The 26258-nt window shown below is 40.0% G+C and overlaps 1 protein-coding gene across 7 annotated transcripts in view; it reads left to right on the top strand.

The window, feature by feature from the left end:
• The window catches only part of LOC101916494 (cohesin subunit SA-2-like), a 67004-nt gene that overhangs the window by 34305 nt on the left and 6441 nt on the right, over window positions 1-26258 (top strand). For 4 of the 7 annotated variants that reach the window (XR_008746744.1, XM_055801238.1, XM_055801241.1 and 1 more), the window contains 16 exons: window positions 5847-5954; window positions 7946-8054; window positions 8889-9006; window positions 9887-9990; window positions 10437-10529; window positions 10615-10704; window positions 11724-11927; window positions 13373-13449; window positions 14397-14484; window positions 15509-15586; window positions 17462-17554; window positions 18279-18447; window positions 20977-21128; window positions 21905-22006; window positions 23341-23495; window positions 23592-23720. Coding sequence is in view for 6 of the 7 variants with exons in the window: in XM_055801238.1 (XP_055657213.1) it covers window positions 5847-5954; window positions 7946-8054; window positions 8889-9006; window positions 9887-9990; window positions 10437-10529; window positions 10615-10704; window positions 11724-11927; window positions 13373-13449; window positions 14397-14484; window positions 15509-15586; window positions 17462-17554; window positions 18279-18447; window positions 20977-21128; window positions 21905-22006; window positions 23341-23495; window positions 23592-23720 (1869 nt within the window). In the remaining variant the exon portion in view is untranslated. The remainder of the gene's footprint in view (window positions 1-5846; window positions 5955-7945; window positions 8055-8888; window positions 9007-9886; window positions 9991-10436; window positions 10530-10614; window positions 10705-11723; window positions 11928-13372; window positions 13450-14396; window positions 14485-15508; window positions 15587-17461; window positions 17555-18278; window positions 18448-20976; window positions 21129-21904; window positions 22007-23340; window positions 23496-23591; window positions 23721-26258) is intronic. The other 3 variants (XM_055801239.1, XM_055801244.1, XM_055801242.1) reach the window with 3 other exon arrangements.

Raw genomic sequence — 26258 nt, 5'->3', positions numbered from 1 at the left:
TTTGTGCTTAACTAAAAGAGTAGAGGGATTTTGGAAAAGAGCAGCAAAAGTAATTAAGTAACTGTAGCAGATGAATGAGGAATGGTTACAAGTGGTGCAGGTAGGGGCACAAATCTACAAATAGCTTGAATATGTAAATAGCACAGGCGAATATGACTTTGTATTACATTAGTTAAATGTAACTAGAAATTAAACTGAGTTTTGAACACAAAACTCAAGTTTGAAATCTGGAAGAGCCACCTTAGTGAGAACTGTGAGTATATTACACTCATTGAGGACTTCACATAAATAGTTTTAAAACTATTTAATGGAGCTGATAAATGTATTAGTTCTTGCCACTGTGGTTTGGCATAGATTGGTCAGTAGAGTTAATCCAGTTTACAACCTCAGTTTCTTGACTTTCAAGTGTCTTGCTTAGCATGGGAGGCCCAAGTCAAGTAGGGGTACATCAATGTTGTGCTTAAAAAAAAAAAAATCTTATTCTTCCTTTTGATTCTCAGCTAGGCTGAAGGATATTTTAGTTTGGAGAGGGAGGGGCTACACCGTATGAGAAACTTGAAAACTGCATTTGGCAAAGGATGCCATGGCAAATAATATATATTACTAGTTCTAGTTGTAGATGGCCCATGACAGGTAATTCAGTGTCATCAGAGAGCTGAACTCGGTGATTCTGTACTGTTGTTTCATAGCTAAGCTGTGGACTTCAGAGTAGAAATTGACGTTTGTTAGACAAATGCACTGTATATAGCAAGGTTATTCAGGCAAGACATTGTGCAGAAAACCAGTTAAGTTTATTGAAGGCTTCAATGCTGGTATAAGAAGTGTTTTCATGTGATTGTAAAAAATAAGGTGGAGAGACATGCTTTGCATACAAATAAAGAAACCATCCACCTTTGTTTAGTGGCTTTTCAGAAAAATTAAGAAACGGTTATCTTGAAGTTGATAGAAGTAGCACGTGAAGCAAATTGTACTACACAGTTCTGATTTCTTGCATCAGTAACTTGCTTGTCTTGTCACAGATCAGATACTATCAAAAGAGAATGGCATGGAGCTCCTTGCAGCTCCTTTATGATTCCTTCAGGTCCACCACACCCCTATTCACGTGGAGTTATGGTAGTGCTTTATCAAGCCTGTTCCAAACAAAAGGAAAGTGAAAGACCAAAATGGAACAAGGGCATGTATGTTTTCCTCTATCTTATCCTCTCCTGCATCCTCTCAGGTTCATGCTTTTTTTGGAAGCTACCTTCAGCAATTTACTGTCATCATGCACCTCTAGTCAAAAACCTCGAGATCTATTCTGAATTCTGATCTTTCCTGTCTGCAGAGTTAATAAGAAAAAACAGGAATTGCATGTCTCCTAGGCTTATGTTTTTTAACCAAAGCATACCATACAGCATCTGTCCAATGTGTATCTTCCTGCATTCTGTCAGAGCATAATCATAGAAGCACAGTGTATTGCAATATGCTAATCCTATTTTAAAGTGAATTGGAAAGGACTCTTGTTATATTGTAGTGGCAACCATGTTATCTCACTGATCACTGAAGTATCGTCTGGAAATATCTGCAATGACAGCAGGGTAGAAATTGAGGTAATACAACAGATTAGTTGGTATTTCTACTTAAAATTATTATCTCAGACATTAAAATACTTCCAACATATATTTTTGGTTGATAGTGCTCAGTGCACGAATAATAGTTTTACAATTTATATGAAGATTTGGATGTTTAACTTTAATTTTAAATGCAAAATTAACAGAATTTTTTTGATTGAGATGCTATACATTGGATTACCAATGTTCCCACAATGTGTGCCAGATCTTTCCTTGCGCAGCCATTTAAACAAAAAGAATAAGGTGGCAAAACCGTTTTAAAAAAGTGCATGAGGTATAATTTTATTGTTATGATTTTGATGTTTATCCTTGGTATAAACAATAGCACAGACCAAGAGACGCAACTCCAGCAGTCACTCTTGTATACAGTAAAATGCAACAAAAAGCAAGATATGAAGTCTTTCATCTGGTGCCATATGCAGGACAAAATGGGTCTATGATCTGCCCCCTAGAATAACCCAACTTCTTCACGATATGTTCACTCTGAAGTGCAGAGAAAATGGTATGTCATGACATTGGTATGTGGAAGGCCATGCCTGTTTATTTTTAGGCTCCTAAACGCTGTCAGACACTTCTGGCTTAACCTTTATCTGTTGCTTGTCATTCTGAGGGCTGTAAATTTGCAGCAGTATTATTGCTGTATTTGAAGTATTCTGTGAATGTTTGGTGATTGGCTTATGAATGTAAGTAGAAAAGACAAGCACCCTTTACTGTGGTAGTGTGTGGCAGCAGGTGTAGTCAAGTGCTGCTACTTCCAGAGGCAAGTAAAACCCCTAAGCACTCATTTAAGGGCAAGTTACGAGTATAAACCTCATGTATCATATAGAGTACTGTGAGCAGTATGTGAATAGTAGTAGTAGTAGTAGTTGTACATACAGGTATTCCTTCCCATTCAAGGAAAAAAAAAAAAAAAGGATCAGATGCTAGATGGTGTAATTGGCGTCTGTCAGCCCGTGCTGCAAAGAAAACGGGTTGTTTTCCCCTCCTTTGCTTTTGTGCTATTAGGGAGTGCTTCATACATGGCTGGAGCTGTTGTATCTGACCTACTCTTTTCCTGAGGAGGTAGGAAATAACAATGCTGTGGAGTAATGTAATTGGGGCAGATTCCTAGAATCTCTGAAGACTTGAGAACGAGGAGTTTGGGGATTTCAGAACCACAGAATTGGCTGAGTTTAGAAGATGTCTCTGGAGGTCACCTGGTCCAAGCCCCCTGCTCAAGCAGGGCCATGTAGAGACACTTGCCCAGAACCATGTTCAAATGACTTTTGAATATCTCCATGGAGGGAGACTCCACAACCTTCTGGGTGGCCTGTACCACTGCTCGGTCACCCTCATAGTGAAAACATGTTTTCTGATTTTCAGAGGGAACCTCCTGTGTTTCAGTTTGTGCCCGTTGCTTCTGGTCCTGTCACTGATCAGACCCTGGGTCCATCTTCTTTTCACCCTCCCTTTGGGTACTTACACACATTAAGGTCCCTTCTGAGTCTTCTCCAGGCTGAACAGTCCTAGCTTTTTGAGCCTTCCCTCATGGGAGAGGTGTTCCCTTAATAATCTTTCTGGCCTTTCACTGGACTTTCTCCAGTATGTCCATGTCTGCGTATGTTGCATATCACCTCTCTTCACCCCGCTGGCAGCACTCCTAAGTCAGCCGTGGATACCATTAGCTTTCTTTGCTGCAGGGGCACATTGGTGTCTCTTGTTCAACTTGGCGCCCACCAGCACTACCAGGTCCTTGCCTAAGGAAAGGCAGTTTCATTTGTACTGGAAAGGCAGAGCCCTTATTTTCTATCCAAAGAGATGGCAGGCATGTTGCTGAGCTCTTCAAGCTATCAACAATTTAGGCAAGGAATTTTTTTTATAAGAGGCATGCAGGTGTTGCGTTCGCTATTTCTGTAAGTATGCTAAGAAGAGAAAACCTGAAATGCAAGTAATAAAAAATTCAGATATAAAAAAATGTACATTTGACTGGCATGTTCACACAGGAAATTCCATTTAAGCATAAGAAAAGAGTTTTTTACTGTGGGAGTGGTCTAATACTAGGACAAGTTGTCACAAGTTGTGGAGTCTCTGACTTGTCGATATTCAAAACCAATCAGGGACACAACCCTCAGCAACCTTCTCTGAGCAGGGGCTTGGACTAGATGATCTCCAGGGATGCCCATCCTCAGCTGTTCTGTGATTCTGTGTTGGCCCACTCTAGATCAGGACGTGTTTGTATAGAACTTTCTTCTTCTTCAGGCTGTCCACAGTTGTTTTTTAAAAAAAACCCACAGAAAATAAGGGCAACTTCATAGAAATGACTGCATTAAAAGAACTAAATAATAAATTGACAATAAAAAGAATGAAAGAAACCTTGTCAGCAGACTGCTAGTTTATTTCAATAAATTCTCCATAGCCTTTTAATATAAAGACTTGCTATGTCATGTATTTTTACTCCTGTAAGTGCAATTTGTTGTCAGTCTTTGTTTTATTCTCAGTTGTTAAACTTGTAGTAGTTTAATAAATTTGATACTTCATTTATGGCTTCACAGGAGGCACCGGTGTTTATTCATATACTCTAATGCACCATGTTACCTCTTTCAATTTCTTGCTGTTTAACCTCAATAAACACATTTTTACTCTATTTCCTCAGTTCTGTAGATGGCTGAATAAGAGTTGCATAAATATTTTTCTTTATGGTGATTTCATGATATATATACTCAGAGTTCTTTCTGTATGTCCTGTTACTGCAAATATATACTCAAGGGAATTTCATGTTAAAAGAGGCCATCAAAGCCTGCCTGAAGTATGTAAGGCAGTTTTTCTTTTTGGTTGAGGACAAGCATTATCTTGCAAGATTTGACCCATCGCTTTTGGAGACATACTATCAGCACTTCCATTTAAGGACCTTTTTATTGTTCCAGTGACCATTGTAAGCAACCATGGAAAAAATGGGAAAAATTCAAGACAGACATGAGTAAATACATTGTAAAGCTAAAATTCATGGTGTATCAACTTCTATAAATGAGAGGCTTTGAGAAATGAGTGCAGTCTTTTCTTTTTGTTGTTGTTGTTTTTTTTCTTCTTTTTTTTTTTTCCCCTAATGATCTTAAATCTCTGGCAGTGCTAAAATATATTTTGCAATGGTCACTTCAGCGATAACGCTCGCCTAATGTGAGCTCACTTTTTTGCAGACAGGTTGGAGGATGTTCTGGAGCTTTGTGAACTTGTGAGAGTGCTAAAGGATGTGGTGGGTTTGGAGGCAAATGGGCAAGCACAGGAAGGGCTGCTAATTTTTGTAAGACATCACACCTAGCAAGTGAAGAGCATAAATCCTCAGTTTTAGAGACCCACAGTTGTAGATAGATGGTTCTAAACTGTTACTACCTGAGAATTGAGTGCAGTAATAAAAAAAAACACACACCCTTTCCCCTTATCTGGCTGTAGCGAGTGTAAGGTTCTTGTATGTTGCTTTTTCGTTCTCTGAAGCAGCTTAGTCCAATGATGTTGCTATGGCAGTAAGAAGCAGGCATTTTGAAACTGTAATCCTTTGGGCTTCATTCTTCTGGTATCTCTCTGGTGGGTTATTCAACCCTGATGCTTCAGTTTCCTTTTTAAAAAAGGTTGATATTAATGCCATTTCTAGCGCTCATAGAGGATTTTAGGTTTACTAGTTGGCATGTGGTATTCTCAAGATGTGTAGCTGAATGAAAAAAATTGTGACTTTGAGTGTGTTTGCACAGAAAGGTCACAGTCATAAGCACACTATCAAGAATGTGTTTTGATTTCTTTTTACATGTGACTCTGTATAAGCTTAGTGTAATATAATATAAGTTTTAAAATACTGTAATAAATACCTTAAAAATAATTTGTACTGCAAAATAAAGCATCTTCCTGTTTATTATCTTCTATGGTGAACATCTAAGCATAAAGTAGAGGCATGATTTTCCTATTCTATTACTGTTACTTTTTGTATCCATGACCACTACTCAATCTTAGTTGTACTTTAAATTAATGTTCATGTCCATGCAGTTGGCCTGATTCATCATGGCTTGCACAGACCTCTGTTTCTCTGCACAGTGAGTAAAAGAATGCTGCCAATTTTGTTAGCAGTTTAGATATGTGCTACAAAAGTTTAGCTGTGTAAACAAGTTGCATGGCTGTGGAGAATCAGGTCTACTAAAAGCTGGACATAGCATTCATAATACTCTTTGCAGATAAACCTGAACTATAACTTCCGTTGTTATTTTTGCCTAGGAACTGTGAGGATGTGTTATCAGCTGAAGACTGTGAAATGTTATACCAGTTTGTTTATACCACACACCGTCCGCTTGCAGTAGCAGCTGGGGAATTCCTTTATAAAAGGTATCTCTGCCTGCTTGCCTGCATGCCTACTTCTTGCATGTTCTCATTTGTTTCAGAATGAAGGTGGATTTATTTAAGAGGGACATTAAGCATTCATTTTTCTGCTGGAAGTGTGTACCATGAGGGTAGTAGATGTGCTTTCTTCTGCTGAATCAGAAGAGAAATGCTGTCTGGGGGTAATCATTTGTTCCCCTGCACAGCCCTGGCACAATAAGCATGAGAAAAGTTGCAAGACTAACACAGAGAATATGAAACAATTGACTGATCCACAGATGCCATGCTATGTTGAAAGCATACTTCCTTTCTTCTTTCTTTTCCTGTTGCTTTACTTCTTACGAGCTCATTCATCACCTGGCATCTGCTGGATTTCCATAGCTTTGGTGATTAATCACAAAAATGGCCCCCTCTTCTCCCTTTGGAAGTTGCCTTATACATTGTAAAGGCTTTGAATAATGAGAGATGCAGCAGATTAAAAAGCCCTCCCAATTTTCTGTCAGGTTAATGAAGTACAGGGTTTATCTTCCCCAGGAGTAACTCTTATAAATGGGCTTCTTAGAACAATGGTTGCATGAAGTGAATGGAGTTGGCGTGCTAAAAAGAGAAGAAATAAATTTTCTGTCTCTGTGGCTGAGAAATAATTTTGCCTCACAAAGAGGAATGAAAATAAAAATATTTTGGCAAGAGTTTTGTGGGGAAAAGTTCAGAAATAATAATGATTTGTGTTTCCACATATGCAGAATCTCCTCCTAGTTGTCTTTTCCTGTCTAGCTGAATTACTGACATTCTTGGGTTTGTGGAGCCAAGTCCAATAGAAAGACAAATGAAGATAAATTTCTGTTTTGATGAGTCTTCTATCATATCTGCTAGTCTTACTTAATCTTTTGTGTTGGCCCTAATATTCTTTCATAAATCAGGTGTTTCTGCTCTCGGAACACTGCTACTTTTTGCCGTTGACGTGATTGCCCTGATAACTTTACTTTTTCTACCCAGCTTGCCAGTGCAGTGTGGATGCTGACCCTGTAAATCTCATCCTTGTTCTTGTTCGCCCAGTTCTTGTCACCGGCGCTTCCGACAGTATAGATATCTTTGTTCTAGTGTGGTAGAGATGTTAGTGACACCCTGTTTCCCTGCTCATACTACTAAAAGTTTTAGTGTAAAAGTTTATGCTTTCTGGCTCCCCCACTCCCTTCTTGGTTTGCATGAAATCTCCTCAATGTCTGCATTTTTAGCCTAGGTTACTTACTTAGCTGGCGTAAATTACACCAGTAGAAGCACTTTCTGAAACCATAAGCTTTTACTGACATTGAGTAAGTGTGGTCCTGCTCTTAAATCCAGGCCATTTGGGCCTTACATTAATCTGTGGGGATGGCCTTCCTGTATTTATCCTGGGATTAGCACTTTTGATGAGCAGTACAGTCACACTCATTTTGGATAAAGAGGGAAAGGGAAATTGAAGCGTCGTATTGTGCTTCATCATACTTCAGATGAGGAATAACAGTTTTTCCACTATATTTGTGAAGCTGACTAAATTGTCTTTTAGAAATACAAGATAGTGTGTTTTCTTTAAAAAGTTTCAGTTCCAAGATGTATACCATGATGTGAATACTGGTTGGGTAGTAGTATCTCTACTCTATTGTTAAGGTTTAAATTCAGCTTAGAGCAAGCCCTTTTTCAAGCATGAGCAAATACCTACCTCATTGTATGTTCAAATCTGTAGAATCTGCATCTGTTGTCCAGAAAGCTGGCAGGATACCTGTGAAACTGTCAGAAATAGTCTCTGCATCCACAGGGATAGCAGATCTCTCACAATGGAAAACAACCGAATCTCTTTCCCTTTCACCTGATAAAAATGTCTAATATGATTTGGAGTAAATAAGTAGGCATTTAGAAGAAATACAGTCCTTGGGATCTTGACAGAATTAGTGGTACGTTGGCAAACGAGTATAAGGAGAATGTGGCAGAACTGGACTGACTTTCTTTTCTGTTGGCAGGTTGCTTAGTCATGAGGGAGATGAAGAAGTTCAGCCCAAAGGAGGAGGGAAGTTTGGGGCAAGTACTGACCAGTTGAAAAGATTAATAGGTTTTTTCCTGGAGAGTGAGGTGAGGAGAACAGCCCCTGCAGTAAGTCTTTCAAATCCAGCATTGCATGTTATGTATTGGCTTGCTTTTGAAAACTATTCCTGCTGGTGAACTCTGAAATGTTTGGTGTTTGGGATGTTTTTGCTCTCTAGGATGAGTTTTTAATGAGAACGTTTTGTTCTGTTGTATTAAAACTAATTTATAACTGTGCTAATGGAGAGAATCAGTGCTGAAGCAGCTTCTGAAAACATCCTGAAAGATTAATGCCACTGAGTGAGGAGGTTTTGGTATGTGTGTGTCGTTCTGCAGCCAGATATGGGTTGCTGTGCCATGGCTGTATGCTGAGTAAGAACTGCGTAGTTCTACTGAGAGTTTTATCAGCTAAAGTGCTGTACTTCATTATTTGCTTTTGCAGTGGTGCAGACCTACATCTGGCCAAAGTGTCTTAGGCACAGCAGTTTTGAATCTTTCTGCAAAGAATTTCAGAGGCATTGCTTAAATTGTTGACTCGTTTCTAGTCCCAAGGTTGTATTTTCAGCTGTTATGGTCAGCAATATAAAAGCAATACTGAAGCTAGTTTTAAAGAGATTACTTAAATTACAAAGGGAAAGTATCCTAAAAAGAGAAAAAGCTTTTTTCATGCTTTTCCTGCTTTTCCCCCCACTTCCCTGATTTGTATCAGATTGAAGGCATGGTGTTGTTGATTAGCTCCAAACTAAATATGTTGGAATACTGTGTGTGAATCTATGTGTGAATGACAAAGCTTTGTAATTGGAAAAAGGGAGAGGCACATGTGAAGCTCTGTTTCTTTTAGTGATATGTTTGCTTCTATAAGCTTGTGTTTTTAATCCCTAGCTACACAAACATGTTGCATACCTCATCGACAGCTTGTGGGACTGGGCAGGCAAATTCCTGAAGGACTGGGAGTGCATGACCACTCTTCTATTAAAAAATGCCGAAGAAGATGGAGAAGGTGGGTAAGGAAAGAGCTTAGTTTTGTCTGAATGAATCTCTTGGTACTGTTTTTTGAACTTTGCCTTCAGCTAGTTTAGGTTCATTCCATATTGCAGTACCCCTTGATCCCAAACTGTGGTCCCCAAGGGCCACAAAGCAGATGCAACTCAATGCACTGCCAATGTGATATTTATATCAACATATTTGTTTTATCCAGTATTCTGTATTTATGTAATGGTAGTTTAGAAACATTGCAAGAATACTTGCATAAATAAGCCATAATTGTTACACAGAATTAATTTTTTTGTTTGTCCACAACTTAAGAATCTAAAAGAGTTAATTGATTGAAGTGCAGTATTGTTGGGCTACTGTTTATGCCTGAAAAGAAAATAAGTACTATGTTGAGTTCATTAACATCTAACACTCTAGAGGATGAATGTTTTGTGGAATTATTTTAAAAGGAACTTAAATCTTTAAGGTCCCTTCCAACCCAAACCTTTCTATGATTCTATGAACAGTTGTTGTAGTGGAACTGGAGGTGGTTGTGTGATTGAAATCAAAGTTGTAGACCCAGTGAGTTAAAGTATTTTGTTACTCAAAGAAGTATGAGAAATGTGAAAATAGTCAGTAGGAGTAGGCCTTGTTAACCTTGCCTGTGTTTTTGGGAGCCTAACTGTCCTAAAAGGTTTAGCCATGAGAGGAATAATTAGTTTTGTGTTCAGTAAATAATTTTCTTCAAATTAAATCAAACATTCTCTAGGTGTTTATTTAGCAACACTGCATCTTTCTGTAGTGTCCTTCCACAGTTGCTCAGATTAATGAGTAGGCTTTACATTAGCTGTTGCTGCATCTTCATTTTTCTTTTGTGTGATGCTGAAAGGAGACTGATTTACTTACAGCACTGAGTGATGCCCATGAAAGTGCTCTCATTGAAATTATCCTCGCAACGGTTAGAGAAGCAGCTGAAGGTCATCCTCCAGTGGGCAGAGGTGCAGCCAAAAAAGTCAGTGCATCTTAATCTTATTTATTGTCCTGTAATCACATTCTCTTTGCCTTATATGCTTTGCCATACAGTGTGTTCCTAGTGGTAGGTGTATCTTAAGCTTGTTTTTTAAAAAAGGCTTGTTTTCATGAAATGACACAGTGTCTTTTGACCTCTAGATCTTATTAGTAGTGGATGTTGAAGGAGATGAGCATAAGAGGAAAGCCAGTTGAAGCATGTTATTGACAAACGGTCAGCATTTTGTCCGTGAGATATAGCTGTTTAGCAATTTACATCTAGTTTAAGGTTAACAAAAAAAAAAGTAATGAAGCATCTTCATGAAAAAGTATCTTTATCTGAGCTTGATATGGTTTAGACAAAGGTATGTGAGTTAACCTTGGGTTACATGTAAAATTCCACTCAAATCTAAGAGATTCTGTAATTGATACAAAATGCTTTATCTGCAGATTCTGTCAGTAAAAGAGAAGAAAATACAATTGGAAGATTGTACCAAAATTACGGAACACTTTATTATGGTGCTTCCTCAGCTCTTGGCAAAGGTACCTAACAGCTGCTCTGTGAATGCATGTTAAATCTTTCATTAAAATTCTTGCGGTGTACTCATATCCTGTTTTTTCTCTGCAGTATTCAACAGATGCACAAAAAGTGGCAAATCTTCTGCAGATTCCTCAGTATTACGATTTAGATGTTTACAGTACAGGACATCTAACAAAGGTGAATAAGAATTGGGGTAGTCGGTTCATGTGGAATGTGCTAGTTTTATGTGACAATGTACAGAGTTTAGTGGGACTTGGAACAATATAAGGAAAATATATAAAGAAAAGTAAAGAAATGGTCTTATACCTTGAGCGAAGTGGTCTTATTCAGGCTTTACTTTTTGATGTAGTGCTGCCAAAGAAAAGCCTTAGTGCTTCTCACTTCTGATGTGCTGTGACTGGCCCTGGTGGGTAACGATTTGTGGTTTCATGTAGTAGGCCCGGCCCTGGGTTTTTCATTGCTGGGCGGAGAGAGGGTGGGTTATGCCGTGTATCTAAGCTGGTGCTTCCCAGGAGTTTACTACAGAATAGGTTTCATTCTCCTTGAAGGCTGACTCCCAGCTGCTGGGGAATGATAGTAACTGAAAGATAAGAATGGAGATAGTATATCTGCTGACGGGAGAGGAATGGTCAGAAACAAATAGATGAAATCCTTGAAATGGCTTAATGTATTCTTAAGCAGGGATATTTACAGGGAGGTAATGGTAGGCAAACACTCCTAGGTTAATTTCAGCACAAAACGTTGACTGGAAGAGGGAGAGTCAGCAGAATGGCAGAAGTTACCTCCTGCCACTAAGAGTGAAGACCCCAGTTGCTGACATGATCTGATACATTCTCCATCCTCTGCTGCTGAGGGAGACAGCTTCCATTGTTTGAAGACACAGTTGTCCTTTGGAAAGGCATTTATTCCCTACCTTCGTCTTAATTTTTATGTAGTGCCAAATGTGTATTACTGAAGTAGAACTTAAAGCAGTTGCTTCATTCTTTAGGAAGATCCAGAGACGATAAGAATGAAAAAGAGCTATAAACCCAGAAAAAAAATTGTATCCTCTAATCCTACCCTTCTGCTCCTTAGACTGGCATTTATTTCATGTTGGTTATATGACCTATAGAGATATATGGGCCTAGTGAAATGTATGTAAAGCATAAGAGGATTTTTGCGCAGTTTACCTATAATACCCTTTTTATCACCTGCAGCATCTGGATGCTTTGCTGAGAGAGGTAAAAGACATTGTGGCCAAACACTCCGACACATCTGTCCTTGAGGCTTCCTCCAGGACTTATTATATCCTCTGCAATGAAGAAATTGCCATCTATAGCCAGGTGGATCGTGCCCGAACTCAGCTGATAGATGAGTTGATGGGACAGCTTAACCAGCTACTAGATGGCTTCTGGCAAAAGGTGTGTGACATTGTAGAGAGAAACAGACTGTTTCCCTATGAAAAAAGAAGACAAAAAAATTGAGGGGGATATGGAACTTTTATTTGCCTGCTGTTTCTGCTTGAGGGGAGCAGAGCTTTTGAAGATGGGTTTTTGCCTCTGAAAAGATCGACAGTTTACATTTTAATGAAGCAGATGTATTTTGGCAGGAACAGAATGGGGAAAAAAATAAATGAGGTAGTCCACACCAGCACCAGGGCATTTTATGTCTTCTGAATATTCTGGACCTAAGCTCCGTAGTTTCTCCATAGTCGCTTCATTACTGTGCCAAAGATACGGTGTGAAAGATCAGCTAATAAGTGCTGTGGATCTGTAGGTGACGAGACTGTTCCCGAAAAGGTATAGTTCTGTACTTTGACATATTTGACTGTACACAAGATATCCTTTGTACTGCCACTTTGGCTGTAGAGGTAGTACTAGGAAAAAAACAAGCCAGCAATCTGTAACACAGATTGTATAGATTTGGGGTCTTTGAAGTGATGACTTTCCCCTTGAAGGAGGACTGCAGAGTCTCCCTCAAAGTTTTTCATTAGTTCTAAAAAGCAGAAACAGCTGATGGTGATATGAATAGCTTGCTGGCTGAACTAAACAACAGAAGCCTGCAGCTGATCTGATCAACTGTGCCGTCATGAACAGGTGTCATGCCATGGCATGAGAGTTAACAGTCAGGTTTTTATTGGACACTGGGATATTGTAAAATGTGTCAAGCCAAAAAGTCCCCTAACCACAGATTGGATTTATTTTGTTGGTCTTAAATAGATATCTGTGTCAATGTGGGAGAATGTGAACTTACGAGAAACAAGATAAGTGCTAGACCAGGGATTCTTCAACTCCTTCGTAGTGTGATCCACGTCTAAATAAAGAGATTTTCTTCTGGAACCCCTCCCTTCTAATTCCTGATTGTATATACCGTCTCCCATAATCACGTAGTATACTTGTGGAAACTACAGCAATTGCATCTATGGGAAAGTATTTAATATATTTTTAGCTATCTTTGAATGTGATCTGGCAGCTGGAAGCAAGGAGAGTCAGCACCATGTGAACAGTTAGCTTTCCAGAGATCCTTAACAACTGTGTGAGGCCTGTGAGTCTGAGGGTTAGCGCTTCTGTGTTAGCCTAATTGCTGGTTTTCGGTCTTACAGTGTTAGCAATACTGTAATCTAGGGAGACTGCCGTGGGTTTATTAATGACAGGGACATTTCTGTATACAAAATTTCTGTGCAGTTAACATGCTGTTTTCTTTTTACTCTAGAGGAAGACATGAACAGCATTGTTAAAGATGAAGGGACTGGGCAGGGCTGGCGGAGAGTAGTTCAAGCTTGTGGGTTGGTTGGGAAGAGAACGTGGCAGTTGCCTTGCCCCACACTGTCTAATTCCTTTCTTTTTCCCAAACTTTCATAATTTAGGAAGAAGGTTTTTGTATGGAAGCAGGAGAAATTTCCCAGATGCACTCTGCTTTGAGAAGAGTAGCAGCTTTTCATAAGTGAGATCTTTATTTACACAATTTACTTTCCCATATACTTAAGTGTCAGCCTAACAGGTGCCAAGTGAGAATTACTCATTTGTTGGGTTTAGTAAGATTTTTCACAAGAGAATGAAAATGATCCCTATGAGAGGTGCTGCAAGGTTTAGTTTCCTCTTAACAGAGCTGTACTCTTGGATATGGGGTTGTTTTTGACTCATTACTGAGGTTGGAGCATCAGTTTTAATGTGGCTGAGAAGTGTGTGCTACAGAGCTGGGATGTCAGAGTGGACACAGAGGTCCTGTCTGTGGTGCCTACCTCCTAGCTGGAGGCTTTTGCGCTACGTTACTGTCAACGCTGGTGGTCAGTCTGAAGAGAGTATAGTGAATGCAGTCTTTTTTCCCAGCAGATCTGCTTTGTTTGTTTTAGTTAATTTGATCATCTTTTGTTAAAAGATGGATTTCTCAAAAGCTTGGTTCTCCAGGGATTGTTCACCAAGTAAAGTGTAATGCAAGATAGTAGAGGGTAGGGCAGTTGGGCCGCCTTCTTCAGTGTCTTTTACCTACCCTTTGTGCTAGGGCTGCTCTGTTTTTGCAAAAAGAAGTCTAATGTTGAGGTGCAAACACTAAAAGAGTATTAGAAGCAGCATTTTAAAGTGGGGTGGGGAAAGGTTCTTTAAATCTTTTGGAGCACTTAGAGAGTGTGGATAGAGTACAGGAAAGGGTACAGAGCTGCTTTTTCCTCTCCTCAAGACACTGCAGTCTGTGGTAGGAATGCAGGCTGTAAAGGTTGCAGTATTAGATCATGAAAAACTTAATTTCATTTTTCCCCTGCTTATAATTAATAATTAGTTGTTTAACATTACTGCTGTACATCAAATGAAGGTAAAAATAGGATGCACTTAATCTGTTTGGTCAGGTGAAATTTCATTTCTTCCTTAGTGTATCATTATTTTTTTCACTTGCAGTGCCCATGATCTCACCAAGTGGAATCTGTATGACAAGACTTCAAGGTTGCTGGTGTTTGAAATGGAACATGGGAGATTGCCTGTTCTGGTGAGTTGTGAATATTTAACACTGAAAGAGGTTTTTCTTGTTGCAAGCAGGAAATTAGGAAATACTAAATAAACTTGTATATCAATGTCCTACGAGGCAGGAAGATACTGTTTCCATTTCTCAGTGTGGGAAACTGAAGCTGTCTTTGGTATAACGTTATTTGAACCGGTAAATTCGTGCCATAGATTCATTTATTTTTGGAGATTGTCCGAAACTATGATAATCATCTGGCATCTGGATTGATCCTTTGTCATGCTTTGTACTTCCCATTGATTGCATAGTCTTGCCCTCAGTACTTACGAAATTGTTGGGACCCTGAGGAGCCCCTTCTAGATAGCATGTAACCAGAAACTGGAATACTTTGGACCTGTTGCTTGCATAGTGACTCTTGGTGAAGATGGTTTGTAATTACCAGCTGCCTCAACTGCAGCTTTTTGGTTGTCTGGTTGTCTCAACTGTAACATTGGCTGTTCCAAGATGGGAGGTGTATATCTTGGGATTACAAGGTGAAGTATTTTAGCAGTCGTGCATGTTAATCAGCCCCTGTTTTTAGGAGAGAACTTGAGGTTATTTGGGAAAGGTTGAAATTTAGTTGAATAGAGAGAGCCTGCAGTCAGTGGGTAGAGGTGGCCTCCTTTAGATGGAGCATCACGGGACCAAGGTTTGACTTCTGCTCTGAATTGCCCTTTGAAGGAGCCTGCCTTTCACCGAAGAGAAATCCCGAGAAGCTAAGCTAAAGTTAGTCTCTGTGAACACCCTTTTTAGTACAGGGTTAGTTTCCACTGAACTCATCAAGACGTCAGAGTTCTGCAGAAGCAGCACCTTAGTAATGAAGCTTCTCAGGAGGCAACATTTCCTTCTATGTAAACCTGTTAAGTTTATTTTGAGGGTCTAAATACTGTACAGTGCAGAAATGGTCATGCAAACAACATGCAGAATGTCAGGCTTGGATGCTTTGTTTAGTCTTAAGCTTTTTGCTCTTGACCCTTTCATGTAAATAAAGAACATGTGTTTTTATTTGCAGATTATCCTGCCAGCTCTCCAGTGCATGTATTTTTCTCTCCTGTGGCAACTAGCTGCAGTTCCGGAAAATTCTCCCAAGGTTGGCCATTTCACATAATTCTGAAACTCGGAGTTGTACTTCTGGAAGTTTAAGTTGCTTTTCTGTTCTCAGATTGCCAGAAAAAAACAAGCTTTGTGTGTTTTCTTGAGGAAACCAAATTGAGCTGAGGCATTTTCTCTCTGTCTTGCCCTCTTTTTTTTTTTTTTTTCTTTTCAAAAAGCATTTATATTTTTTCAGTGTGCAAGAGAATGAGTGAACAATAGTTCACCTCTGTTTTTATTGCAAAACGTGCATTGAATTCCTGGGGCTTGATGGAGATAAGGAACTTGCTCAAGTGCCAAAACAGTTCGTTGTTTTCTAGTTTTAAGCAACAAAGAATATTCAATGAAAATTCCAGGAAGTCTTGATGCTTTGTTTCATTTTTATTTTCTCGTTTTACTTACATGTTTCTGGCACAAAATTTGAGGAAAGTGGTAATTTTCTCATCAGCTGACTATTTACTTTATTAATTGGTTTTATAAAATGCCAAGCTCTGACAGGTATTTCAGAAGACAGTCTAGTTTAAGACACCAGAGAGGAAAACTCTTTTATGCTTTGATTCATGTGTGAATGTGTACCTGTGTGGCTTCTCTTTGTGGTGATTTCTGACTACACCAAGTGCTGCTGCTTCTGTTGTTCTGCCCCTTTCCCCTGGTGCTCCTGTGTGTACAGAACAGGACGGTGACATGGACATTTGTTTTGTGTGAGAAATGCTAGCTGGGAGGTTACCCGTTTGGTGACTGATTCAATATCTATTCCCATCTTGTTCCATTCCTGTGTGGATGTCCGCATCTCTGACTGCTCTAGTATGTTCTGTCTTTCAGCCCAGGCACGGTTAGCTTGACTGATGTTGGGGCAGCACATTTTTTAATTTGGCCTTTCATATGGGAGCAGATTTTGATTGGAAGCACAGTGCTACAACCCACTCTGCAGGGCCAAATCTGGGTGTTGGCAGAGAGAGAAGTTCCAAGTGCAAAAAAGAGCATTTCCTGGACAGCAGCTCTAGGATTGTTTCTCCCCTCCCCCCCAATAATGTCAAGGCAGTGTTTTGCCTCCCCCTCTGCTGCATTTCAGCGTGCCCTGGGATGGATCCCCTTTCTTATAAATGTGCAGTTGCATAGCATGAAATCGAGCCCTCCTGTAAGGGCGTTCCTCTTCTGTTGACTGCTCAAAGCTCTGTGCAGTGCAACAGCTGCGACCTGGTGAAGGATCAGAAAGTCTTTTATGTGGCTGTGGGCAAATCAAATGGTCTGTCTTGCTGGATTCATCTTAATGGAGGTGTCTAAGTCTGAGTGCCAGAGTTAGCAGTGCAGTTAAACTGCATTGCCTCCGTAGTCGATAGAGGGAGAGAGAAGAGCAACTCCAGAAGGCAGTACACATTGAGAATTAGATGGGATGGACCAGAGTTTTTATGACTTCCATGTTTAAAGTGGAAATAATTATCGTTGTGCTTTGTAAAAATAAGCTGAAGTAAGTAAGGGAATACAAGCTATGAGAGCTGTCCTTACTACAGATGGAGAAGCGAAGAGTTTGTGACTTGCTGAGTACCACTAGCCTCAGCAAGTGTGACATGCACGCGTCCTACTACTGTTTGTCATATTTCTGCACCAGAGTGTGGGAGGAAGTACATATTTCTGTGGGTTGACCTTATATCCCAGATGTTGCACCTGAAAACAAGAGATGGGTTTAAAGTTGTTCATAGCTATAAGCTGTTGCTACTGTGAGATGTCACCTTTCGTAATGCCATCGGCTGTGCTATCTTAAATGAGTAATATCAGTGGAAGAAAGATGCAACTGTTGTTTGTTTTGTAATTCTCTACTGAATCATAGCCCCTAACATATTTGTCCTGTCACTTTTCCTAAAATCATTTTTAGGAGACTCTTTTTGCACTAAGAGGAGAGCTGAGATGTTTCAGTCAGATTTGCATGTGCTTCCTCCACCATAAGGAAAAAGATGTAAGAGAAAAGGTTTGTGTTGCTCTGTCACTTAGCTAATGTTCATGCTCAGTTCTCCTTTTAAATGCCTGCCCTTCTTTTCATACTAGTATTTTCTTCTACTGATTTTTTGCTATTGTTTAACTCTTAGCAGAGAAGGAACTCTAGAAAACCCTGTTTTCAACTAATTATTTTAAAGGCAAATTAAAATTATGTTAGTTAAAATGCTACAGAAGTCAGTGCTTTAATCAAACATAGATATGTGTCTGCATGGGCGCATCTGCAGAATCAAGACCTGAATCTGAATGACTTAGTTTGCCTGTTGATAATCATTGTCATTTTCTGATTAGACTAATCAGCGTACTGGTTGCTACTATTGCTTTATTAATGCCTTGCTATGAATATTACTTAAAAAAAAAAAAAAAAAAAAAAAGAATTGGAAAAATTGTCCGGTGATTCATGTGCTAAAGAGAGATTTTCTAGCATAATAGAGCTCTTCTTCCCATGGAAGTTTGAAAATCTTTAGGTGGTATTCATGCATGATACTTGTATATACTGTATCCTAAGTTACAAGTTCTGGAAGGGCTTAGCTGTGGCATGTTACTACATGTTGGGGCAAACAGAAATCTTCAGCTTGCAACGAAGAAATGGGATAGAAACTAGATTGTGACTTGCAGTGTTTGATGGAGATGCAAAGTAGAGTTGTCGTGAAGAGTAACATGGTCTCTAAATCGTTCTTTGGCTTTGCTTGATACAGGCTTTCATGATACTCTGTGACTGGTTGCTGATTTTGAGTCATCAGGATTCAAATAATAACACAGAAGCAGTTGGACTTCCAGATTATCATCTTAGCACATCACTTCAGGAAAAACTGCTTTTGTTTATCCAGGAACATGTTTTCATGGTGGAAGAAGAGGAAAGCAAAGGTTAGATATCGAATCTACCACTTTTGCTGTCATTTGTCATCTCCACTGAACCTATTGGGAAAAGAGGCTGGTCTTTTTCTTGTTGTTTTTTTGATTTTCTTATTGTTGTTGGGCCCCTTTACAAACAAAGTGGCAGACCTGTTATTCACTGATGTGTATCCACTGTGGATCAACCACAGGAAATAGCTGCTAATTTACTTGTAGGATGAAAAGGGCTGATGTAATGCAGGGATGGGTGAGAATGTAAACGTATTTGGTGAACTGACTTTCATGGTAGAGAGGATGGTGTTAGAGGAAGGCCTTGCAGTGTTAAAGTGTGGCTCTGTCAATGCATGGACACTTCTAAGTCATGAGAGTAAAGGCCTAGTGGATTTTCATTTGGGGGGTGTGGGGCAGATTTCATAGAATCATAATTCATGGAATGGTTTGGGTTGGAAGGGACCTTAGTTCCAATTCCCTGGCATGGGCAGGGGCACCTTCCACCAGACCAGGTTGCTCAGAGCCCCATCCAGCCTGGCCTTGAACACTCCCAGGGATGGGGCATCACAGCTTCTCTGGGCAACCTGTTCCAGTGCCTCACCACCCTCAGAGTGAAGAATTTCTTCCTAATAGCTAACCTAAATCTACCCTCTTTCAGTTTAAAGCCATTACCCCCATACCCTGCCCCTCTCGAGCTTTCTTGTAGGCCCCCTTTGGGTACTAGAAGGCTGCTATAAGGTTTCCCTGGAGCTTTCTCTTTTCTAGGCTGAACAACCCCAACTCTCTCAGCCTGTCTCTATAGGAGAGGTGCTCTAGCTCTCTGATCATCTTCATGGCCATCCTCTGGACCTGCTCCAACAGGTCCGTGTCCTTCTTATGTTGGAGGCCCCAGAGCTGAAGGCAGTGCTCCACAGCGGGGTCTCACAAGAGTGGGGGAGAGGGGGAGAATCACCTCCCTCAGAGTGCTGGTCACGCTTCTTTTGATGCAGTCAGGGATGCGGTCGGCTTTCTGGGCCTCAAGTGCACATTGCTGAGCCATGCTGAGCTTCTCATCAACCAAAACCCTCAAGTCCTTCTCAGGGCTGCTCTCAGTCCAATTGGAAATAGTGCTTGTTGCTCTATAGCCTTTTTCAAATACATTCAGATGCCGTATTGAGGCTGTTGTGAAGGCTGTTTCTTTTGGAAGCATTTTGAAAATAGATGTTAGTTCATTGTGGTTTTGAGGCTGAGTTCCAGTCTCATGCTTTGAAAAACCAAGCACTGTTCTAGATCACTGTGTCAAACTCTTGTCCTTCAGCTGTTCAGATGGAATTCTGTGTTCAGTTTTGGGCACCACACTTCTTCAAGTCACAGTGTATATACAAGAAGTGATGGGCCTAAATTGCCACAGGGAGATAGTAGAAGAGAACCCTTATTGGTAAAGGTAGAGGCACGATGGAAAAGATTGCTCAAGTCAAGATTGTAGTATCCTAGTTGTGGGAGTTTTTGAAACAGGGTATGTTTCAGGTTGCATATATTATGTATCTGAAACCAATAAAACTGATCCTGGTTTGGGTTAGATAGCCTGCGATCTGTTTCAAACCAGTTTTGTGTGATGCTTTGAATTTCTCAGTTCTCCCCAAAAAGGATCCTTGTCATCCCATTGCAGATTCCTTCCTAAACGACTGATTTTTTCATGCTATGGGTGTGCTTGTCTGCATGCACAGCTGGCAGCTGCTCTGTTTTAGTTTTAACTCTAATTTGCAGATACTTCTGACCTGTCATTTACCTTACGTTTGCATCCAGGCCCACAGTAGTGCTAGAAGCAGAAACAGTCCGTATCAAAATTACAGGTCAAAGCCTGAAGCCTTTTGGCATTAGGTGGATTACATTCACAGCGGGAAAGAGTGTGTATCAGCTTTCCTGCTGCAGGAAGCTCTCCCCAACCACCTTCATAGCTGTGTTGGAAGACTCTCGAGAGTGTTTGTTTTCCACAAGTTATCCTGCTAGTAATTAACCCATGTTCCAGAGATGTAACATGTTCTTAATGATATGAAATTACTTTTTTCTTTCACTTTTGTTGATAACCATTTTGAAGAGTTTAATTTGAACTCTTGTTAGACTGTGTATGACAAGTTTTTTTTAGGGTTTCTGATGAATTATATGCTGGTTTTCTAGCATCTGTATTATTCTAGGAAAAAAATGTGGTTGCAATTTGTCTGGTCTTTTCCATTTGGTGTGTTCGTGCCTTTTATTCTGCACTCTGGTTCTGTTCTGTAGCTGTGAGCAGTGTTGTACAAGGAGATTCTGACTAGCAGAAATGCAAAAGCCCTATGAAGATCAGAGCAGAAGACTGTGGAAATAACTCATTTTCACTGTCATGAGCTGCAAGCTTTGAAATGGAAATAAACATGTGTTTTCTGATATACACAGGAACGAGCGCTTAGCATCTGTTCCTTAGCATGTTGACTGAACAGCTGAGTCTGTGCTATTTGGATGAAAGTTGGTCATTAAAATTGAGATACCTTGAATAAAGTGTAGAACAAAGCTTCATTGCTTTTGTTTCCCTAGACCTGACAGAAGAGAAGGAGAGAAAGGATGAAAGTTGCAAACTTGATGACCTGCACAAAAAGCGGAGCCTTCTTGCAGCATATTGCAAGTTAATAGTGTATAATGTGGTAAAGATGACTGCGGCTGCTGAGATCTATAAGTATTATGTGAAGGTAATGTTTTAGATAAGGTTGCTTTGCGTTTGCGAAAATGGTGTCGTTAATAGTCTTACGGCTCAGAATCCTTGTATAATCACAAAAGGGCTATAAAATCAAGGAAGAGTGGGACAAATCTCTCTGCTCCGCAAAGGTACCTCACAGCAGACAAAGTAACTGAGAACAGAGGGTATGTCTGTCTGAACAGCTGCTCCTTAGCATCTCTAGGGAGGCCATTGCAGAGAAGCGGTTTATGGCTGGGAGAAGTTTTTAACTAGTGGTCAGCTTACTTTATACAGCTTCATGCAGCTCCACAGTCTCTCCATATGGAGATGGCCTTGTTTTCACATGAGTCCTGGTTTTAGACAACTGATAGATTTCCAGCTACTCTGAAGTGGGTTTCAGCAGAGTGGGAAGTTTCCCTGAGCCAACTAACAGGACTTTGGAAATACCTGAATATGGATCTTGTTCTTTACTTCATTGGGCTCAAGGCAGACACTGGTTAAATATAGAAAACTCTATTTCTCTCCTGAGGAGGCTTTGTTCTTTTGTTATAATAAATACTTAATTTCAGTGCAACTTTAATCTTCACATTACTTTTAAAGGTGCATACCATTGCTTTACATACAAAAGAATATAAAAAGTCTAGTTTTCATCTTTTAGCTTGGGTGTTCTGATATTGGGAGTGTTTTATGAACTTCTTGTGTCACATGAACACAAATCATGTACTTTGTGTACTCCCAGAGCTAAAAAAGGGGAATGATAATCCTCATTTGTTTTGTTTCTGTTATTAGACCTACAATGATTTTGGAGACATAATTAAAGAAACATTAAGCAAGACAAGGCACAACAACAAAATTCAGAGTGCCAAGACACTGATTCTCTGTCTGCAGCAGGTAAGGTTAAGATTAAAACACGAGGCTAGGGGCTCTTGTGACAGCTTTATTCATACTGGAGGTTTTTACCTACCTTGCCATAATTATGCACGTTCATTTAAAAACCTAGCGGAATAAATCGATTCCTTGCCTGTACTTTCTATGTGTATGTTGGTTTTGCATGTCATAATTAAAACTCCTTTCAAATCCTTAAATCTGTTTTAAAATGTAATTTTGTGCACATTTTTTTGTCTTGTTTTTAATCTTTAAATGCATAGTGTGTTAGGACTTAAATGCATAGTGTGTTAGGACTGATGGGAGATTATGGAGTATTTCTTGGGACGTGGTAGGTGCCCCTTCACCTTAACAAAGGTTGAGGATATTATTCTGTGGGTTATGGACTACCTCAATTCCTACTGAATTTGAGGAACCACAAATGTGTCTCTGGCTGGCCAGCTCTAATCCCCAGTATTTTTTACTGGAAGTGGGTTGCAGCTCTTCTGAAGGGTCTCAAGTTGCTGGGGCTTGCAGCTGCTGACTGATGAGGCCAGTTAGCTATTTCAGCAGCTGCTTTTGCCGGCTCAGGCCATGACTGGAGCTGCTTCTAGCTTGGAGTCGTGCTGTAAGTCACAGAGCAGGCTCCTCCCAGGGGGTACTGATACATGAGCTTCGCTTATTTCACACACATTGCCGAGGGCTTAGATCTGCGAGCTAGCCTCTGAAATCTGAGCTTAGATGAGGCTAAACAGCATTTGGCTACATATATTCTGCTGACACGGTCAGGACTTTGTGTTTAGGTATCACATAGACAACAGGCCCTTTTTGGCCTTTGCTTGACCTTGAAAGTTAACAGGTTGAAGAGAACAAGCTACCTCCATGTTCTGTTAGGAGAAAAACCCATAACATAGTTAATTGGGCTCAAGATGTGCTTTTGACCTAGTCTCACTCTCAGAAATTGGACTACGCTGCTGCCAGACTTGCTGCTTTATATCTGCATTCTGATAGTCTGAAAGTCTCTCAGGCAGATTAGGCCTCTGGGGTTTGATTCAGAAGTCCCAACAGGAGATGGGGTCAGTGGGGCCATCATCTTCAGGAATCGGTTCTGTGTTTATGCACACCATTTCTTTTTCCATTTTTTTTATTTGTCCCTGTCTGTTAAGCACAGCAGTGTCCATTGTGTCAGTTCTTTCTTGTTGCAGTTGTGTGCTTCTGAAGCACATGGCTTACCTGCTCTCATGCAAGGCTTCTGTCTGTGTAAGCTAACTGTTGCTTGCTGTGCATGTCTCTGTGTCCTCCTGGTGCTTTGTTTACCTGTAGGATTACATACGGTGGCTTATCTGAGACTTCTTTTGCAGCTGTTTCAGAAACATGCAGAAAGCCAAGACAGCAGCAGCAGTGTGGACTTCTCTTCTGCTTCCTTCACAAACATGAAAGAACTTGCTCGTCGCTTTTCACTAACGTTTGGCTGGGACCAAGTGAAATCCAGAGAATCTGTAGCCATGATACACAAGTATGTGTCATGTAACGTCACTGTCCGTGGTCATTGCTTTTGTTAGTTGTCTGTTTTATTACTCTGTTCTTTTGTTGTTTTTTTTTCTTCCAACAGGGAAGGGATTGAATTTGCTTTTCAAGGAGCTACTGGAGTAGAAGGAAAATGCTTGCCTCCTAACTTGAGCTTTCTGTTAATCATCAGTGAATTTTCCAACAAGCTGCTAAAGTCAGACAAAAGACTAGTGTAAGTTAAGTTCTTGTACACTGTCATACACAGTTTGTGTTTCGTGTATCGCTGTACGTGGGACTCTTGACCGTCAGTGTTGCAGAAGTTGCTCAAGAGCTTTTCAGAGAACCTTTAAAATCAACCCCCACCTGAGGTTGTTAGCTTGAAGAAACACTTGTTGAATTTTGTAGTAGTAGTAATTTTGGATTGTATGTGCAGTATGCATTCTAGATCTTTTCTAGACATAGCTGTGGCCACATACGGCAATTCTTCTAAAGGAAAGGGAGTGTTAATTTGGTGAAAGGAATTTGCAACTTGACTGGCTAGAATGCTTTTCTGAACAGAAAAGTAAGGCAGAAAAGACTGAGAGAGTGCCTGGATCATTCATTATTTGGTAATGATCTAATTCCACAGCTTCACGATTCAGTTACATGAGTTCCATGGAATATACGTGGAATAGAAATATACATGACTGTATTCATAATGGATATTCAAATTCAAGAATTTACTGTTTACAGGGGAATATGTTGTGGTCCAGTTGGGCCTGTGTTTTACAGTGGTTTAAATGTTTACATTTAATAATACAAGAGTGATAACCTTATTTTGGCATCATGGGGCAGTATGCATCTGAACAGAGAGATTTATGATTGTGTCTCTTACTCCTTTCTTCACCTGTCTCAACTCCAGTCATTTTTGAGAAGGAAGTAATGTTCTTCCTTCTGTGTGACCTTTGTCATTAGTTCTCTGTTCAGTGCTGTTTATTTGGGATCCGGATCTCTGCACTTCAGTCTTCTATTTACAGATACTGTAAAAACTATTGCAAAATATGTAACAGGTATTTCCATTTTCCTGAGAGCATATTTGAAGACATGGGAGTGTAAGATGAAACATTAGGACATAGCTGCCTTTTTGAATTTCCGAGCAAATCACTCCTGTACCTGACAGCAAAAGTTTCCTTTCGGAGAAGAGGTCAGCAGAAATGGAAGAAAAAACCCAACCATCACATCTTGCTCAGCCCTGTGTAACTTGTTTGCTCTTGTGTTACTTTGTCTTAAATCGGAGGATAACTGCCATGGGGATTACCAACCAGTTTTTGTGTAACAAGGGTCAAGAGTGGCAAAATGTCTGCTTTCCTGTTACTTTACATGACTTATTAATGATTGCCAGATACTCATACAAAGTATTTTAAAAAATGCATTCAAACCCAAAATGCAAAATACAGAAGAAAAATGTTTTACATAAACTGATTACAACTCCTGGTAAATTTCAAGTGGATAATCCATGAGTAGTGGTAACTTCTATTCTTGCATTTTTCCTGGGAGAGAATCTTTGAGATCTGTGACTAGAATTGGTTTTCATAGAATCATAGAATCACAGAATGGTTTGGGTTGGAAAGGACCTTAAAGATCACCTAGTCCAACCCCCTGCCATGGGCAGGGACACTTTCCACCAGACCAGGTTGCTCCAAGCCCCATCCAGCCCGGCCTTAGATACTTGCGGGGATGGGGCATCCACAGCTTCTCTGGGCAACCCGTGCCAGTGCCTCACCACACTCAGAGTGAAGAATTTCTTCCTAGTGTCTAATCTAAGTCTACCCTCTTTCAGTTTAAAACCATTACCCCATGTCCTATCACTACAGTCCTTCGTAAAGAGGCCCTCCCCGTCTTTCCTGTAGACCCCCTTTAAGTACTGAAAGTCCACAATAAAGTCTCCCCAGAGCCTTCTGTTCTCCCCAACTCTCTCAGCCTCTCTTCACAGGGGATGTACTTCAGGCCCTCTTTTATACAGTTTCTGTACAACTCTGTCCATGTTGTCTGGATTTTAGAGGCGTTACTATCTGTGTGGTGACACTTGCGCAACAAGCAGATTTTTGTTAATCTATCCTTGAAAAACTTTGTCACTTCACTTACCTCCAATGATCAGTTTTTAAAGAGAAAAATATTTCATCATTAACGTGGGCAGATTTCAAGCTAAACCCTGATAATTTTTTTCTTAGGACTATATTTAACTTTTTGACCAGAGGATGTATTCCAGAAGTATATTCCTGAATGTATTAGATACATTCAGGTAGGTTTATTCATTGCAAACATTTGCGGGAAGTACAGAACCTAGCAGGGAATGCACTTTGACTTCTGTTCCTACTGCTTTGGACCTTCCCACTGCTGCTGAGAACAAATGGGAAACAATAGAAATCACAAGGGGGGAAATTGCAGTTTTATCCGCAACTACATTCAGACGATGTTTCTAGAGTAACAGTTTCTATTCCGGGAGGCCTAAAATGCTTTGCAGGGGCTGGAGATTATATTTCCTCTTAGAAATATTTAGCTTTAGCTCCATCATAAATTACTGGATGGAATGTTTTAGGTCAACATGAACTTTTAGAAATAAACATCTGGTTATTTTCATTTTTATTATTAATCGTAGGATTGATGTCCAGGTCTGTATGTTAACATATGTGAATGTACCTGTAACAGATGAGATACAGAATATGGGCATTTGTTAGAAAGGAGTATATTTCAACACCATCGAAGTATATGGATTTTAACCTCCTCCCCT

This window comes from Falco peregrinus, chromosome 4 (assembly GCF_023634155.1).
Source record: "Falco peregrinus isolate bFalPer1 chromosome 4, bFalPer1.pri, whole genome shotgun sequence".
Classification (NCBI taxonomy): Eukaryota; Metazoa; Chordata; class Aves; order Falconiformes; family Falconidae; genus Falco; species Falco peregrinus.
Note: the sequence above shows the minus strand (reverse complement) of the source record. Positions and strands in the feature narration are given on the sequence as shown.